At 39.4% G+C, this 19,467-nt stretch overlaps 1 protein-coding gene across 13 annotated transcripts in view; it reads left to right on the top strand.

Annotated features, from left to right (window-relative positions):
- DENND1A (DENN domain containing 1A) overlaps positions 1-19,467 on the top strand; it is a 538,527-nt gene that overhangs the window by 280,738 nt on the left and 238,322 nt on the right. For all 13 annotated transcript variants that reach the window (XR_011255499.1, XM_069582473.1, XM_069582475.1 and 10 more), the window contains one exon: positions 10,053-10,163. Coding sequence is in view for 12 of the 13 variants with exons in the window: in XM_069582473.1 (XP_069438574.1) it covers positions 10,053-10,163 (111 nt within the window). In the remaining variant the exon portion in view is untranslated. The remainder of the gene's footprint in view (positions 1-10,052; positions 10,164-19,467) is intronic.

Below are 19,467 nucleotides of genomic sequence, written 5' to 3' on the forward strand. Positions count from 1 at the left end.
TAGGAAGAGCAGAAACCAGGGATGTGACCTGGAACATTTATGAACATTGATTATGGGCTAGATTGCACTGAAGAATTCAAAATAGGAAAACTCAGATTTTCACAGGCCACCTTCTTTTATTACAGTGAAATAAAACTAGAAATTAAATATTCATCCACTTGAAGGAATAGTTGGGTCACAGAGGAGAAGACATTGAAATTGGCTATTATTTAGATATTAATGATCATATCAGAATCTTTCCTTTTGAACCAGTTTTCTCTTGCCAATAGTGTAAGCTTTATTACAGGTGTTCTGGAAGCTGAGTTGGGTGGTAGCTTATAGGATATGAACATGTAGCCTGTATACTTTAAGCACCCCTCCTATTTTTATTTAATTATGTATCCCCTGTGCTCAGCTATACCTAGTGTCCCCAAGTCTTTCTGGTTACCAGAAAGTCAACATTTATTCCTCAGAAAGAGTGCCAAAAGGCTAGTTGACTAGCTGAGTGAGCTGGGAGAGGAGAATCTTGGGATTGAATACTCTTATTTTTATTCGCACCCTTCCCTTAACCTTTAGAGGTGCTGGATGTCTGTCTCCAATTCCTGAACTTTTCTGGAGTTCTGTGATGTGAGTTGGGCTGGATTCCTGCTGCCCTTTGCCCTGGTCCCAGCCTTTTCTGGGCTGCCAGCTCAGTCTTCTCTAGTTTCTCAACCTTGGTTGATACTCTTGATACCCTGGACCAGATAATTCTTTGTTGTTTAGGGTTGTCTTGTATGTTGCAGGGTGTTCAACAGCATCCCTGGGCTCTATCCATTGTAAGATGGTACCACCATCCCCAGGTGTGACAACTAAGAGTGTCTCCAGATATTGCTAAAAGTTCACTGGGGGTGAATGACCCAGGTTGAGAACCATTTCTTTAATAACATCTGGCTTCCAAAAAATTTGACATCTCTCTTCTATTACTCTCTTTTTTTCTCCTGTTCTCTGAGGTTTCTGCCTTTTAAAATTATATCATTGTGACTTTTCCTGGCTGAGGGCTGAAAGTTGCATGGTATCAGAAGAGACAAAAGCAAATACATGTGTTAAATCCATGGACATGCCCACATGTTTTAACTATACTTCACGTATTAATAGACATTTAGATTGTTTTTAATGTTCTGCTATTATAAATAATGTTATAATAGCAGTCATTGCCTAAGTTAAATTCATCTTTTAATTTTTTAATTTTAAGGACTGCGAATTCCTTAAGAACTGTAAGGTACCTGAAAGTCCTGGTAATTTCTCAATTTTCAAAACCACAATTGCTGAGACTAGAAATAGTGTAGGAAAAAAAATTCATCTTTTTCTTAGCCCCACCTCTAATTCCTTTCCACACTGTATGCCACCTCCCCTGCCCCCACCATTAAAAAAATAAATTTGCATTCCCTCTGCTGATTTTGCCACTAATGAACCAATTCCCTGCGTATGACCCATTGTCCTCTAAATCCTCCTTTGCAAACCAGTAAAAGGCTGGCCTTGTTTGTTTCTAAGCAGGAATAATAAAAACAATCTGCCAGCCTCCTAACATACATGGTTCCATTTAAATCCTTACAGCTACTCTGTGAGAGGTAGACGTGAGCCTCATTTTACATGTGGGGACCCAGGGCTCACAGGCCTGAGGTTAGAGCCCAAGGTCTCCTTCCAAATGGGGTGTAGTGACCCAGGTTTGTAAGGAACCAAAGCATTTTGTTTCCATTATACCCCCCTGCCTCAGTTTGGTTGACTTTTGATATTTATGAGGAAAAAGGAAAAGAAATGGTTTTTCCTATTTCAAGTATGAAATGAAGCAGGAAAGCTTTTCCTCTAAGGAGAATCTGAACTTATATAGGACCAATTTGTGTGATTTTTGACATAGACTCACTATTGAGCTCTAGCCATGCTGAAATTTGCATTTTACTCTCTTGGTGATTTTTCAAGGATTAATTTAAAATGACTAAATTGCTGCATTGCAAATTGAAACAAGCAATAACGAAGGAGTTGTTAATATGATGTAGTCTGCTGGTGGAAAGAACATGAGTTTTTGAGACAGCCAGACACTGGGCTCTACCACTCTGGGGACCTTGAGATACTTATATCCTCTAGGCTCCTCATCTAATAAAGCAAAATGGGAGGAACAAATGAAGTATTACATGTAAAGTTCCAAGTTCAATGTCTGGTGCAACAGAGATACTGCTTTTGATGATCCTTTCTTTCCCTTCATCCTTTGGCTCTCCTTTAATTCTAGCCTTAACCTCTCTTGAGTTGCGGTGGAGGGCTGGGGTGCATTACTTCTTGGAGCTTGTCTTTTCTTGGTTTTTGCTGACATTCCTGGCTGTGAAGATCAACACTTCTCATGGAGTGTATGTTTGGCTACGAAAGCCTCTTAGCAGCCACCATTGACTGGAAATGGTACAAGGAATGGAGTCCAGGACACTCGTGCCTGCCATGTGGAAGGTGTGGTGTATACTATATGATTATCTCCTCTTAGCAACATACTGAACTAAGAGAACAGGAAAAGGGTAAAGGGATTGGGGTATTCCGTCACCAGATAATCCTATTCTTTGGACAATTTCAGGGAAGGATTAACATGCGAGACAAAGGAGGTAGTACTGGTTGAACACCCACCATGGGTCAGATCAGGTGCTATTAATATTTGTTATATCATGACATCGTCACAGCCACCTTACAGTGTGGTCATTATCCCTACTCTGAAGAGGAAATGAAGCCCAGAGATGTAAAGTAATATGCCCCTAGCCACCCAGCCAGTCACATTTGGGTCAGTCTGATTCTAGCACCAAGATGCTGCTGGGTCCTGGCCCTCCCCTCCATGGCTCCCGGTACTTTCCTAAGAAATCACTCGTCCTAAGTGTAAATATATAATTAATTGTGTGACTGTGTGTTTAATTTCTGCTTCCATTGGACAGGGGTCAGTATTTTTTCAGCACTGAATCTCCATAATTAACACTGTACCTAGAACAGAGTAGATATTCAGTGTACATTTATGAAATAATAAAATGAATGAATGAGCAATGCAGTCACTCTCAGGAAAAGGAAAAATAACAGTTCCTTTCACTTGGCTTTTGGGCCAGTGAGTCTGCAAGATGTTAATGAAAAGCAAATGTAGAAAATTAATTCTTTCCATTTTCAGATCCCTGTTGAAGTTAATTCTCATTATTTCTTCAGTTTCTGTGTAAAAATATTTTCTTCCTTTTCACTGAAAAACTATCACTATGTAATTGCTCTTCAGGGTTTTTTCTGTCTATCAAGCTAACACATGTAGGAGTGAATTTTATATGGGCAGTAATTAAATGAGCATAAATTTTTATAAATTTTAAACAGTTGACCTGCATTTTTTAAAAAGTCACAGATCACAAAACAAATATGTATTAATAATTACTTTGTAAACTGGCTGTATAAGGGATTTTTTTAGTGGCTAGGTTTTGAAGTTTACTTTTGATTAATGGATAATCATATAGACCTTCTTTCAGAATATTAAACAAACCTGTCTTAATTATCTGGCCTGTGTCATTCCAAGTGGTTAATGATGCGAGGAAAGCATTTAGAATGGACAGTTACATATAACATTGGCCAGACTCTGCTCTGTCAAAAGATGCACCATGATATAGAAAAGATTTATGAACTCGTTGTGACTTTCAAAAATAAACAAAGTTGAGGTGGTAGTAGAAGACCTATTATCAAGTACTGAGATTATAGAGAATTCCATTGTTGCTAATAAGAGTTGTCAGGTAATTGTTTATTCTAATGGTTTTTCCATTCACACAGAGGGATAAAGTTGACCTCTGGGTAAACTCTGCTTTCTTTCCTATAATATACTTCTCTGACTTGATTGCTTATGTGAGTATGTGGGATTCTTTCTCAAACTGATTATTTTAGAATCCAAATTTATAATTCCTTTTTAAGAATCCTACACAACTAAAGTAACCTAAATTCTTTTTAAAAAATTGAGGATTTTAAAGATTTACATTATGGTAAAATAATCTGAGCAGGAGCTGTTTCAGGAAATAAGTTCCATGGGCAAAACCAGCCTCTTGTACTGTCTCTTCCAGATATAGTACAGTTAGTCTTTATCATCTATACTGTGTATGAAGCTGAGAGTGACAAAGACTAATAAAATGACAGACCGTGGGGCGGACTAGCATCTGTTTCAAAGGCTCCAAGGAGTAGCCAGCTTAGAGTCTGTTCTTTGGTTTGGGGATTATCTCATTTCCCTAAGGTACTGAACCTAAGACGCTTTTTCTCTAAGCTCCACTGTATCCCCTTCCATCCTGAGGCTCATTGCACCCACCCCCCATTCCCCGCCCCTGATCACCACACCCATCCCCACCTGCTTCCTCACCCGGGGCGTGGATCACCGTGAGCCTGAAGTCCCCAGCCACCTGGACTGGCACGGCAACCAGCAGGGACAGCTAGCAGGCAGCAGCCATTATGGGGCTTCTCCTGGGGGAGATGGTGTTCTGCCAGGTGTCTTCCTTTCTTCTTTGTCTGGATTTAGAGCCACAGAGAGTTAGAGCTGGAAGGGTTCTTTGCCGCTGTTGCTTTGTGGAGATGAAAAGCCTGGAGAGTCTAAGGAACTTGTGCAGCACATGCCTCTTTTGAAGCTTAACTTCCAGGCTGCTCTGTCTCTGTTAACCAGAGACCTTCATCAGAACTGAGCCCCATTCAGCCTGGGAAGTGGTCAACTTTGTGTCCCTGCTTCTTAACCCTATAGAATGGGCCCATATAATAAACCCTAGACATAAAGGAGGATGCTCAGAGGCGCATAACTATATGCAACTGAAATAATGCTTAAACTCTGTGAATATAAAAGGACTGTTCTTCCTGAAGCCTAAAAAACATACTGGCACTGAGAAAACTCAGCCCTTTTGAGCATAGACACTGGGAAGCAGTCCGTCTAAGCAAGGTTTTCCTTTTCTAGAAGATGAGTCACATGGAAGAGTAATTATCAGGGAATAAAGGAAGTGGTTATTCCCTGATAATTGATAATTGGCTTAGCCATGATGACATTATAACCCAGGACACTAGGCCCAAGACTAGGGGTACTTTGTTTGACAGCATTGGTGGTTCCTTAGAAGGACAATTGATTCTTCATCAAAAGACTGGACTTTCCCTTAAAAAAAGAAAACTTGTCAGGCAAGTGGACAGATGTGGAGCATAGGAACCTGGAAGTCAGGGGCTTGTCCCAGATCCTTCCAACCGCCTTTTCAAGTCTAACCATTATCAAGTCCTGGATTCCAGTTTACAGAGATCTGTGACATCCATATGCAAAGTTTTTATTTGAATAACTTGTTTTAATCATTCTCTCCCTGATTATGGCAGTAGCACCTGTTAGCTGCTTGTCCCCTCCTGTACATCCTCCCAGGACCTCTCGGGAGATTCTTCTGCAGCACAGATACGCTTGTGTCCTAATCCTTCTGCAGCTCCCTGTTAGCTGTGGGGAAAGTCTAGGCCCCCGTAGGCTCTGAACCCAGCTTCTTTACCCCAGCACATTCCCTGCCCTGCACCCTGCCCTTCACTCCACTCACCTGCGTAGAGCAGCTCTCTCCCTCTTGCCTCTGGCTGGAACATGCTTCTCCCCCGTGCCCTGAGTGAACCCTCTGTTGGAGGCCTAGAGCAAGTGTCTTCTCCTAGTCAGGTCTTCCCCAGCCTTCACCCCATATCCATTTGGCAGAGTTGAATCTTCCCTTCTCATCCAGTTGTGGAGCATGTTTAGCCAGCATCAGAGTTCTAAGCCTGGCGTGCTGCTGCAGTCCATGGGGTTGCAAAGGGTCGGACATGACTGAGCAACTGAACTGACAGTTCTTGGCATACCAGGTTTCTGGGTACAGTGCTACTCGTGGAAAGTGGGGATCGTGTTTAGTTAATCTCTGTGGGCACAGCTCCCAGGGTTTACTAAGCACTTAGTAGGAGTTAGCAGTATTTGTTGACTAGCTGATTATAGGAGACAGAAATGGAAGACTGAAGACTTAATTCCAGTGAAGCCAAGTGCTGGGAGAAAGTGGCATACCTGTGTATTTTATAAATACAAGCTCACAGTATGTTCTGGCTGCAGTCCTGACACAGGACTACTGGCCACGGAAGCCTTCTTATTCCACACTCCCTATACTGTGTTCTTACCTGAGAAATCCGGTTGATCTAGCTGTGGCATGTGTACCCGCCTCTGGGTACAGTTCTCCTTGCCCCCTGCCCTAGTTACTTGATGAACAAACTGCCTATTTCTTTACATTTTAAATAATGTAGCTTCAGATACCTTTTAAAGCTACCTTGCCTGGTTTTGTGAGTCTCCAATGTCAATTCTTTTCGTGTGGGCCCTTCCTCATTACTAAGTAATTGATCACTTCATCCAGTTCAGACCCAGGTTTTCTGAAGTCAAGTGCTGCATTCTTCCTAACACACCATCCAAGCCCTCGTGTTTCTTTTACACCACCCTTCTCACACCTGAGCTAATGAGCTGTAGTCTTCAGTCAGTGGCTTTCTCCACTCATCGATTCCCTCTTTCATCAAACTGCTAGATGATGGGGTACGTCATTTTACCCAAAGGGATCTCAGTCTGGTGGCAAAAACATACTAGTAACTGAGTGATTATAAGATAGAGACAAATTGTCATGGGAGCACAAAGGGCAGCTTGAAAAATGAGGAGTTGAGGAAACCTTTCAGGGGGAGGTGACATTTGAGCTGGGTCTTGGAAAGTAAATGGGTGTCCTTAAGGAAGGGAAAGCATTCTAGGTGGAGTAAGCAACGGAAGTAAAGGCCTAGGGGTGTGAAAAGCATGACAGGTTTGAGAAATTGAGGGTTGCTGTAGCTTAAGCCACCAGATGCTTAAAGGCAGGGGGAAGGGGGCTCCTCCCTCTGAGGGGTTTTCTTCTGAGATGAGGCTTGGTGGGAACTGGAAGGGCTCCCTCCAGGTGTTCCCAAGGTCTGCTCTGCCCCACAGGTGCTCCCAGGGCTGAGCGAAGTTCCCAGGGTTGTGGCCAATCCCACCCACTCCCCACTGCCGAGGCGGGTGGTGTCCCAGAAGGAAAGAGGCAGGGAGGAAGCAGATAAGAAAGACAGCTTCTGTTTAGACACAAATATCTTGGTAATCAGCACAGATGGGATGAGAAATACCAAAAAAAGTACATGACAGTTTAGAGAGAATTTGGTTAAATGTTACATATTTTTAACATACCTGAGTAGAGTTTTTGGAACAAGCACCTGAATCCTTCAGAACCTGATTGGGTTGGGGGTTATGCCTCAACCAAGTGGTGTTTTTATTTCAGAAATGTTCCCTTCCCCATCCACAAAAGTATCCTTGTGATTTTTTTTTTTTTTTCTCCCACCAAAATAAGGCACAGGATTTGTCTCTGACGCTGTGTCTCCCTATTTGGACGGCAAGCTGTGTAACATATTTCTACCCAGCGTGAAGCTTCTTGGCAGACTCTTGAGGCCACGTTTTGGTGGCTTCAGAGTTATCTTTGGATCTGTCAAAAGTGCTAATGGGCTTTCTGGCCTTCTTTAAGCTCCTCATTTCTATTTTCTTTTTACTTCCATCCTCTCCTAAAAGAAAAATGCATGTAATTCATCAGCAGTTAAGCATTTGACTGAAATGCTCAGCTGAGGGCCTTGTATTTTGTTTGCGAGAATAGCTCTGCCGTGTCACTTGTCTTCAGAACAAACCCTACCCTGACTTCATTAGCTCAGCACTCCTCAGTCCACTGGGCAAGAGATGCACTTGTTGACTAATTCCGACTGACTTTCTTGCTTGCTTATTTTGTTTTTCGAGTTTGTGAAGAGGCAAATTGCTGTGGTGGTTAGAGCCAGAGTTTGGGGTTCAGGAAACTTGGTTTGGAAACTTGGCCCTTTCTAGCTGAGTGACCTTTGAAAGACTGTTTACCCTTCCTGAGCCTTAGTTTCCCATCTGTAAAATGGAGATGATAATGCTTTTCTCAGGGTTGTTGAGAAGATTAGAGAGAACATAGGTAAAGTGCCTATTGTCTGGCACATAAAGGACTACTCAGTAAATAGTATAACAGTTTTTAACAAAAATGCTTTTTCTTTGGCCATACTTTGATCCTGCATTGTTCTTTCCAAATGTAGATTTTTATCTACTATTTTTAGTGGTGTATAAAGGGAAAAAAACAATGGACTTGAATTTGAGGAAATTCAGGGAAATAGTGATGGACAGAGAAGCCTTGTGTGCTGCAGTTTATGGGGTCACAAAGAGTTGGACTCAACTTAGCGACTGAACAACAGCAACAATAAAGAAAAAAAGCACAGATTTAGAGACAAACCTACCCAAGACTGAACAATGCCTTATCCACTTACTGTATGACCTTGGTCAAGTTACTTCTCTGTACCTCTGTTTTCTTATCTGTATATAGAGATGATAATAAAACTTCCCAGGTGGCTCAGTGGTAATGAATTCACCTCCCAGTGCAGGGGCCACACAAGATGTGGTTTTGATCCCTGGATCAGAAAGATCTCCTGGAAGAGGAAATGGCAACTCACTCCAGTATTCTTGCCTGGGAAATCCCACGGACAGAGGAGCCTGGCAGGCTACAGCCCATAGGGTCGCAAAGAGTCAGACATGTCTGAATACACACACACACACAGAAGAGATATTTGTTCAAGGAGTGGCTTCAAGATGAATGAAATAATATATGTAAAGCATTGGGTATTGTGGGTGTTTAAAAGTATTTAAGAGAGACAGTGTAATATAAGAGAAAGTATATGGGCTATGGTGTTACATTGGGGTCTAAAACCTAACTCGACCAGTTACTACTCTCTCCCAGACTTAGTTTATCTATATGTTGGAAGTAATAATACCTCATTGGATTTTTGTGAAGATTGCTTAAAATTACACCTCCAAGAGTACCTTGTCCAGTGCCTGGTATTTGGTAGGTAGTCAGTATAGGGACCTGTTAATTCACGCACACTTTACTTACAAAGGTCAATAGTTAAACTGGTACTCAAATCAAACAATCATAAATCATAAGATAAGTGCCCATTCTTATTCCCAACCCATAATATTGTTGAAAAGCACTTTATGCTGTTTTGCATATAAAATCCACCTGGTTTACTTGAATTTATGGGTTATGGAGCTTTCATCATTATAAACTGCAACCCTTGGCAATAGTGTTCCTTCCCTCTCCAACCCCCTTCATTTTCAGAGGATTATATTGTATGGCATTGAAAACCCGTAACACTGAAGAAATTAGCATATTCATGTGTATTATTAAAGTCAGGTGGGTATAGAAAGGGTTGTAGAAATGAAACACATTACTTTTTCTCTGAAATCTGCAGAGTACCAATCTATAGTACTAATTAAAGGAACGAAGCCCAGGCTACAGACAAAAGCTAGTTTAAAACACTGCGTTGTCACAACTTGCTGCTGCCTGTCTTCAATGGTTTTTCCCGTCTTTTGAGTGAAATACCTGGAAATTGTAGATCTTGAAAATTGCTTTACTTCCAGCCGAGCCGTTTTAGAGAATGTAAACTGTGGAGAAGGGGAACCCCAGCAGTGATGACTGGAGAGGAGCATGCCCAGCCTTTGCGGGGGGAGCCTGTTGGACAGAAACAGGTTCTGTGCCAGAAGCGTTTTGGTCCCTGGGTACTTTCTTTTGCTTATACATATGGCATGGTACATTGGGAAAGTTCTAGGACCTGGCATTAGAGCTGTAGTCCTGTCTTTACCGGTCATTAGGTTTTTTGATCTTGGTATCTCTCTCTTGCCTTGGTTTCTTCATTTGTGAGATTGCAGACTTCTTGTCCTGGTCACCTTTCACAACTGAAAGTGTTGCATGTGACCTCATGTTGTAAACTGTAATCACCATTCAGAGGTGTGGTTGCTCAGACTACTTCATCTCTAAATTCTCTTCCATCTTCACATTTCATCATTTACATGTGACTGATATCTGGTCTTCCAGGGAGAAAGACTAGGACAGGGGAAGAGGGAAGTATACTTTCTGATTATTTTGTTTCTTGTGCTTCTGTTAGATACTGTTTCTAATAAGAACAAACAAAATAAGCCACAAACCTCCCCTTCTTCTTTCTCCTAGAGAAATCTGACAGAATATTTTGTGGCTGTGGATGTAAACAACATGTTACATCTGTATGCCAGTATGCTCTACGAACGTCGGATACTCATCATTTGCAGCAAACTCAGCACTGTGAGTAGACAGTCTTGAAACGGGCTTTTTCATTTTATTTTAATTGAAAGATGTATCAGAAAGATTAAACAAAACTTCAGAAAAGAAATCATCCACAATCCTCTCAGATAATAACATGTCATTTTTATTAATTATTCATGTCCCTTTACAGTGTCAATGCACATTTTATTTATTCTTGTAGCTTAACAATCAGTTATAGTTTCCTGTTTGATTGTGTGTGATGAACACTTTAAATATTTCCATATAAGCTTTCATTATTGTCATTTTTTATATGTCTCTATCATATTCCATTATACTGATGTGTCATCGTTTGCTAAATCTTCTCTTGAGGGCCATTTAGGCTATTCATAGTGTAATCCTTTAGTAGGTAACACTGCAGTGAACATCTTTTGGCTTCGTTTGACTAATACAGTTCATATTCTAAGAATTGGAACCACCAAGTCAAAGGACAGATAGGTGCTATGCCTTATGGATGCCAAATTGCTTCCCAAACAGGCTTTTTTTATTGTGGAGGTTGCCAGTTGTGGATGAGTGTACCATTTGCACTGCATCCTTGCCAGAGTTGTATGTGTGCTTGTGGACATGTGTTTTAGCTTTCCTAACAAAATAGCATAAAATAGTATTGCAGGTTTGATTTATTTTTAATTTTTTTAGTTAGAAGTAGCTGAATATTTTTCATGCATTTTTTTTTCCTATTTGTATTTTGTTAATGTCTTTTTCCATTTATCTTATAGGGTTCTTGAGTTAAAAATTGGGATGAACTCTTTTTACATTGTCATAACTTTCTATATATAATACAAATTTTTTCATAATCTTTTTATGTTAGTTTTTAAATTTGCTAAATATAAGAATTTGTATTTTTCCCAGTACCTGTTATGAAAATTCTCCAACATAGAAAAATTGAAATCAGTTTGCAGTAAACATCTGCCTAATTCCATCTAGATTCTGCCATTTAACGGATTACTATGCTTCCTTTGGCACATATTTTTCCATTCCTCATACCATTCTTCAAGCCATCTTATTTTTTGATGTATTTCAAAGTAAATCACAAACATCACTATGCTTCCCCCAAATGAGTATGTTTGTCAACTAAAATTTATTTTGTTTACAGTATTTTTTTTTTTTTAGGTAAAACTTCTATAAAGAAATGGACTGTTAGAAAGGGTAGAAAGACCTTGTTGTGGGAATTTCCCTATTGAAGGACCTATGGATAGAATCGTAGGCCTCTGATTTACCTATGTGTTTACCTATGAATTCAAGGCACCTAATAAATGCAAACAGAGTCAGACACGACTGAAATGACTTAGCAGCAGCAGCAGTGAGACCATTAGAATTTTCCTTATGGCTTTCATTGTAATTTTATCATTTTATTTTTTTGGTATTGTTTGCTTGTCAGGTATGCACAATTTTTTAATTGCCTGTTGGGTGCTAGGCTTATAGCACTGGTAGGTGATAGAAGCACGGCCCTTGCCCTCAAGGGAAAACAGCCCATAATAGACCTCTTCCTTTGTTTTGCATTTTATTTTGGACTGTAAATGTAGTTCATAATCTCAGGGCCTGAACACCAGACTGTTTCAGAATGAGAATATTGCCAATCATTACCTCCTTATGAGACTGGATAGATTGAGTACATTTGAAAGAGTCTAGTCCATAACCAGTTACTATTGCTTTGAACTATTAAACTTAAGTAGAATAAAAATAGGACATCATAACAGTGGAATTGAATTCTCTGTGATATTATCATAATATTTTTGATCCCTTAATATGTGCCAGGCACTGTGCTAAGCCTTTTCCATCTATTAACTCATTTAATTGTCACTGCAACAGTTTGTAGTATGTTCTGTTATTTCTTAGTCTTAGAGATAAGTAAGAATGTACCTTTTGTGTGATTTTGTTTAGATAAATGTAGTGGATTAAACATGCAGTTGTTTCTGCTCCTTCCCAAAACTAAAATGAAATAAAGGAGTAAATTAACAAGCAAAATGAGCAGATGCAGCAGAAATTTTAGGTATTAAGAAAACCCTGTTACTCATTTTATGCCAGTATTCAAAAACTAAGGTGAAATGAACAGAAAAATATAATTACCAAAATTGAATTAAGAAATATAAAAATGAATTTCCCATTTCTTCTTAATAAAAATTGAATAGGTCATTTAATTTATAGCAATTTAATCTATATATAAAAGTTTTTTTTCCAAAACACTCAGCCCAGATGGTTTTACAAGTATGTTTTATCACAGGTAATTTCAATCTTAGACAAACTTCTTAAGAGTCAAGAAAAAAGAAAGAACACATCCCAGCTTTTCTTGTGACACGTATAAAATTTTGACATTCAGCTACATGAAGAGACACACAAAAAAGAAAACTTATCAGCCAATCTTACTCATTAACATAACTGTAGAAATCTTAATCTAAACAGTAGCAACTACATAACAAATATAATTCATAGTAACTGACTTGATTTTATTCCAGAAATGTAAGCCTGGTAATACTAGAAAATCTATTATTATAACTCACAATGTTAACTTATTGCAAGGGGAAATTCATATGTTGATATATGAATTTTCAGTAGAGAAAAGGCATGACCATGTTCATGAATAGCAAGACTCATTATATTGAAGGCATCATTTCACTCCAAAATGATGTATATTGTAGATTGCGTACATTTCTATTCAGAATCCCAGTAGGATTTTACATAGTACTTGGCAAACTGATTCTGAAACTAATGCGGAAAGCCAAAGACATATTTGAAGAAAAAGAATGGTTGGTAAAGCTTACTTTGTGCTTAGTCGCTCAGTCATGTCCAACTCTTTGGGACCCCATAGACTGTAGCTCACCAGGCTCCTCTGTCCATGGGAATTCTCTAGGCAACCCACTCGAATGGGTTGCCATGCCCTCCTCCAGGGGATCTTCCCAACTCAGGGGCTGAACCCAGTTTTCCCTCATTGCAGACAGATTCTTTACTGTCTGAGCCACCAGGGAAGCCCAAAGCTGGCTTTACAAGACATCAAGACTTTATATGGAGCTCTAGTAATTAAGATGCTACTAATGGCATGTGCCTGCGTGCATGCTCAGTCTTGTCCAACTCTTTGTGACCCCATGGACTGTAGCCCAACAGGCTCCTCTGTCCATGGGATTTTGTAGGCAAGAATACTGGAGTGAGTTGCCATTCCCTTCCCCAGGGGATCTTCCCAACCCAGGGACTGAACCCCAGTCTCTTGCATCTCCTGCATTGGCAGGTGGATTTTTTACCACTAGCTGTCACCTGGGGAGTAATGGTGTAGGGATACACAAATAGACTGGTGGAATGGAATAGAAATTGCAGAAACAGATCACATGTGTGTGGGTTCTTCATATACCACAGAGGTGGCATTGTAAAATCTGGGGGAAAGGATGGACTTTTTAATAACTGATTATCCACACAGGAAAGAAAAGGGAGATAATTTATGTCTTATACAACATGCAAAACTGAATTCCAAATGGATCAAGGCAAAATTTTAAAACTGTTAGAAGACAAAATAGTAGTAGATCTGTGATCTTGGAGTAGAAATGGATTCAGTTAAATAATTCAAATTATGCATTGTATAAAGAGAAAAATTAAAATTGTGAATTTTTGTCATTAAACAAATACCATTCAAAGAATGGAAAGACAAGTCACAAGCTGAGGTGAGATATTTGCTATATATAAAAGTGACAAAAGATTAATATCTGAACTATATAAAAAACTACACTAAAAAAAATGCAGAAGACAAATTATCAATAGAACCATTGGCTAAAGGCACAAATGGGCATTTCACAGGAAAAACACAAATGGCTAATAAATATACGGAAAGATGCTCAACCACATTAATCGCAGAAAAGCAATTTAAAACTACAGTGATTAAAACACTAGGTTTGCAAAAATTAGGTGTCTGATAAAGCCAAGTGTTATGTTGCAGATGTCTTAGAGAATTTCATGTACTATGCTTTGAAGGGTATGTGGTACAGAAGTATTTGCATATGCCCAAAACTGAGCAGTTCCGCTCTTGGGCAGAATTGGTAGGGGCTGGGGGGGTACTATGTGCACATACCTACTTGCTGTTGTTGGTCATGTGCAGCCATGTTCATCGTGTAGTGTTTTGTTTTATAAACCCAGCCCCCATAACATCAACAGACAACTCGTAAACTGCTGCACAATTTAAGTGAAGATGAATTCCACTATCAGTATGATTGGGCCTCTCATACAGAATTCTGAGTAAAAGAAACAAGCTACAGAAGAATATCAAATATGAGTTCATTAATAAAAAGTTCAGGTAAGAAAAACAAAATGGTCATATTATTTAAGGATGCATATAAAGGAAGGGGAATGATTAATACAAAATTTAGGTAGTAGTTTCCTCAGAGGGAGTGAAAGGAGTACAGTTGGGAAGAGGCATACATGTGACATCAGAAATATTGTTTTCTGTCTTGAGGTAGGTTAGGGATCAGCAAACATTTTTAAAGGGGCCAATAGTAAATATGGTCTTTGATGCAATTACTGGACTCAAGGGCTTCACAGGTGGCGCTAGTGGTAAAGAACCTGTTTGCCAATTCAGGAGACATAAGAGACATGGGTTTGATCCCTGAGTCGGGAATATCCCCTGGAGGAGGAAATGGCAACCCACTCCAGTATCTTTGCCTGGAGAATCCCACGGACAGAGAAGCCTAGTGGGCTCCAGTCCATGGGGTCGCAAAGAGTCGCACACAGCTGAAGGGACTTAACATGCACACAGCACGACATTGTCGTTTACAGTCGGTAAACTAGTGAGAGTGACTGTTCGAAGAAGCTTCATTTACAAAAATAGAAGGCACACCAAACTTAGCCTTTGGGCTATAGCTGGCCAACTCTAAACAGGTGCTGGGTTTGGGAGTCTTAATTTTTTCTCTTTTAAATGTTGCTTATATAGTATATGTGCTTTTATATGTATATATATTTCAGAATTCTTTAAAAGTTTAAAAAGCAATATTATCCCCATTTTACAGAATGGCCCACTCAGATACATGGGTTAACTTGCCTAAGGCCACATGGTAGTCATAGAAGAGATAGGCACATTGGTCGTTATGATGTAGTGTCAGGGGAAGGGAGGTTTTGGCTTCAGAAAATCTTTGAAAGTTAAAAAGCCCTTTTTATCATGAAATTTTACAATACAGAGATAGAGACAAAGTAGTCATTGTATAAACATTAAGAATCAGACTTGCACAACATTTCGCAGTGGCAGTTCTAGAAACGAGAAGATAGTGAAGCAGTGCCTAAACTGCTAAGGGAAAAATATTTCTTACCTAAAATTCCATCTTTATCTAATGAAAGTGCTCAGGAGAGAGTGGCACCAGCCCCTACCACACCTGTCAACCTGCGGTAGCTAGTCCTCCACTCACCTTCTCCATTGTGGATGAACTGTCCATTCTCTCTAGGCCAACCATTCCACTTGTCCACCTGACTTCATTCAGCAAATAGTTTTTGTGGCACTGTCATAGGTACTGGTGATACAGCAGTGAGCAAAATAGGCAAAAGTCCCTGTCCTCATATGAAGCTTATGTTCTAGTCGAGTAGATCAATAAATGAGGTGGGTTGAAAATATAGAATAGTAGCTAGTTCTAAGTACAAGGAGTACAATTAAGCAGAGGAGGAGAGTGGATGGTAACTGGTGTGGCAGGGATTGCAGTTTAGCTAGATGACCAAGGAGTGCCTCATGGGAAAGCTAACACTGCAGCATCCTTCTTATCACCTTACGGAATTCCTCCAGCCTTGAGCTTTCTCTCTCCTGCATCGTTTTTTGTTTCTTGTTTTTTTTTTTTCTTTACTGGTACAGGCCTGGCGTGCTGTGATTCATGGGGTCGCAAAGAGTCGGACACAACTGAGTGACTGAACTGAACTGAACAGTCTTATGCACTTACTAGCACAGTATAGTGTCTCCCAAACTTCAAAACAAAACATCCTTAAACACATCTCTTTTATCCCATTTCTTTTCTTCCTTTTAGAATGCAATTCCTCAAGAGAGTTGCTTCTGTTTACTGTCTAATTCCTCTCTTCTCATTCTCTCCTCTGTCTTGTGTTGTGATTTAGCCCCTGCCTCCACTGAAACAGCTTTTGTTTGGTCACCAGTGACCTCATGTCAAATAAAACGAGTTGCAAAACTCCTAGAACAGTCTGGCATAAGGTATATGTATATGTTCTTGATAAATTATTAATATCTATAATGGGAAGTCAAAGATTAATGTTTAAATTTTTAAATTAAATACTTTTTAAAAATAAGGAGATAAATATTGTGTTGAATGTGATTACTTTTGATTAAAGGTAAGGGATATCATGAGATGGGCTGCTATTTGTCAGTAGTATAAGCCTTTAACACTTTCTGTTTTGTTTTTCAGGCTATAAATACATGACTTTGACTTAAAAACTTTTAAACAAACAGTTGATTCTTAACTGAGTTCTAAGTTTTACTAATTGATGGTAGATATCTCTTTAGGGAAGGAGAAGGTCTTCTTTTACCTCATAGGGGATCAGCAACACCCTGATCTGTTTTGTGTTGTTTCTCTGGGGAAAAGTAACTGAATAGACATCCCTTTTATCCAAGCCTTTGGACCTCTTCAATTTTAGAGTTTAAAAGCTTTCTAATTGTTACCGTTTACTTGCTCCGTACTGACTTTTTATTATCTTTTTGATGAAGGAAAATGCAAAGAATACTGTAGCCTGAAGTTTTTGATGACCCTTTCTTGACAGATCCGGATGTGGCCTGCCATACCTTGACAAAACACATTTTTCTCAATTTTGTTTCATAAAGATGTAGGCTTGATGCTTCTCAGAGCCATCAAGCATCTGAAAGATAAAAGCTGTTGAACATCCCAGAGTGCCATGTTTCATAAAACTGACTGTGTGTCAATAGAGACAAACCCAGCCATGTTTAGTTCAGAGTCAGGTAATATTCATTTCAGGCTTTCTCGGTCAATAATGTTGTGATATTCTGTGTAAGAAAAATGTTAACTTTTTGTTCTTTTTGTGCAGTGTATATTGATTGTTTGCCTTTATAAATGATAAATAGGGAAGATTTAACTACATCTTGTTCTCTAATGTAAATGCTTCAGTGAGATTTCTTCCAGCACAAAGGCCCCATTTTTCTTCCAGATTTTCATATCTGAGTTTAACTCAGATTGTTTTTTGGTAACTCTTGTAGATAGCAAGTAGGTCTAAAATAAAACCTTTATAGGAATAATATCTAATTGCAACAGAATTGCTAGAAGAGCAATATTATCCCCATTTTACAGAATGATCCATCCACTCAGAGAGATGGGTTCTCTTGCCCAAGGTTATGCCCTCGTCATAGAAGAAAAGGACATGCAGGTGGGTCATTATGATGTGTCAGAGGAAGGGAGGCTTTGGCTTCAGCAAAGGGAGTAACAACCAGGAGTTACACAGATGAATCTTGGCCCCTTCAGAGAGCTTGCTTTGGGGACCAGGTTACATTGATTGGGTGTCACCTCTCAAACAAACATCAGAATCCTTGTGTGGGAACTGTCACGAGAACCAGAGGCACACTGTTAAGAATATCTGTCACACTTAAGAGATGCTTTTTAAAACAAGTTCTTAGGAAGGAAGCACAATTTGGTGGCAAAGCTGTTACCTAATTAATTGAGCCTCCACACCTAATTATTTGTGTGATACCCACAACTATGAAAAGAATTACTATTTTTCTAATAGTATGTTATGTCATTTAATCACTCAGTCGTGTCTGACTCTGTGACCCCATGGACTAGAGCCCACCAGGCTCCCTGTCCATGAAATTTTCCAGGCAAGCATACTGGAGTGGGTTGCTGTTTCCTTCTCCAAATACACCATGTAGAGAAGGGGGAAAAAAAAAAAAAGCCCAATATCTCTCCCTGTCAATTTCTTCCTATTAGTCCCAGAAATGTGCCTTGGGCAGGACTTGATGGCCTGGAGAGTGGTGGGTGATATTTCTTTTTCCCCCCAGCACCCTCAGTTGTGGCCTTAGTAGACACTTGAGTGTTGACATGAAGGGATGGGGAACTTCCCAACCTTGCTCCAGTCCTGTCCTATTCACTTCCATTCACAGCATCCAATGTCTTAGCACCACCTGTTTTTGTGACCTAAGAAGAGTCAGTTTGTGGACTAGGGAATGTTTCAGATCTTTAGCTTCATCTTTACTTCTTTCCTGATCAGATCTACCTGGTCATGACTACCCTGACTTGTAGAGTGGGCTATGTCCCTAAATGATGTGTATAAAGCTTTTCTAGCTCTTCTGGGCTAGAAATAACTAATCCTGTTTGCTTATCTGGAGCCCTTGAAGCCTAGATGAGAGTGGCAGTTTAAGAAGGTTTGAAATACTGGACCAGAGCCAGAGCCTCTTTGCCTGCACACTCCACTCTGCATGTTCCAGCCATCAGAACAAACTGCATTATTTTGTTTCAAACTGTGCTCAAGGGAAGCCAAGACCTTGTAACTGGAAACTTACCAAACAGAGAATTCTAAGACTAAATTTAGTGTTCCATTTAAAAAAATAAAATAAATTGAACATTTTGTTTGTTCATCTTTTATATGTTAAAAGAGAGATTAACCTAGTTCACACTAACAACCTAAGAAGAGTATTCAAAGAAGTGAGAAGAAAACTAATCCCTTTTGCTGAAGAGGGAAATCCTTAACAAAATGTAATGAAGTGGCATGAAATACAGACTCTGCAGCCAAACTTTCAAATAGCATAGCCTCTCTAATCTCCATCACATAAAATTTTATTGTGGCTCAGAGAATATTAAAAACTGTTAGAAATAAATGAAAGGAACTTCCATTGGCAGGAAATAGAAAAGATTGGTATGTTTTATTTATGTGGTTTTTCTCTGGTCTTTAAATGTAAATACACTTAGCTGCTTTTTGAACTATGTTCTTCATTTAATTATGTGCGAGTTCCTTTTCTCTTGTTCATGTTAGACTATAAGAATGAAGAACATTGATGTTATAGAGAATGTATAAGCTATATAATATATAGAGTAACAACACTTTAATTTGTAGTACTTTAAATATTGCTGTGATTTCAACCAATCACGGTCTCCCTACTAGTTCTTACCTTCATCTCCTGCCCTTCTTGCTTCAACACATTGAGCACATGTTTTGGACTAGACAGAGGATTCAGATTGTTAGTGATTCCCAAATGCTGATCCCTGAGTTAGTTGTGTTAGAAATCACTCAGAGAGCTTATTAAAAATTTAAGTTCTCAGCTACAAAAAGGAATGCATTTGAGTCAGTTCTAATGAGGTGGATGAACCTGGAGCCTATTATA

Source organism: Ovis canadensis, chromosome 3 (genome assembly GCF_042477335.2).
Source record: "Ovis canadensis isolate MfBH-ARS-UI-01 breed Bighorn chromosome 3, ARS-UI_OviCan_v2, whole genome shotgun sequence".
In the NCBI taxonomy this organism is placed as follows: domain Eukaryota; kingdom Metazoa; phylum Chordata; class Mammalia; order Artiodactyla; family Bovidae; genus Ovis; species Ovis canadensis.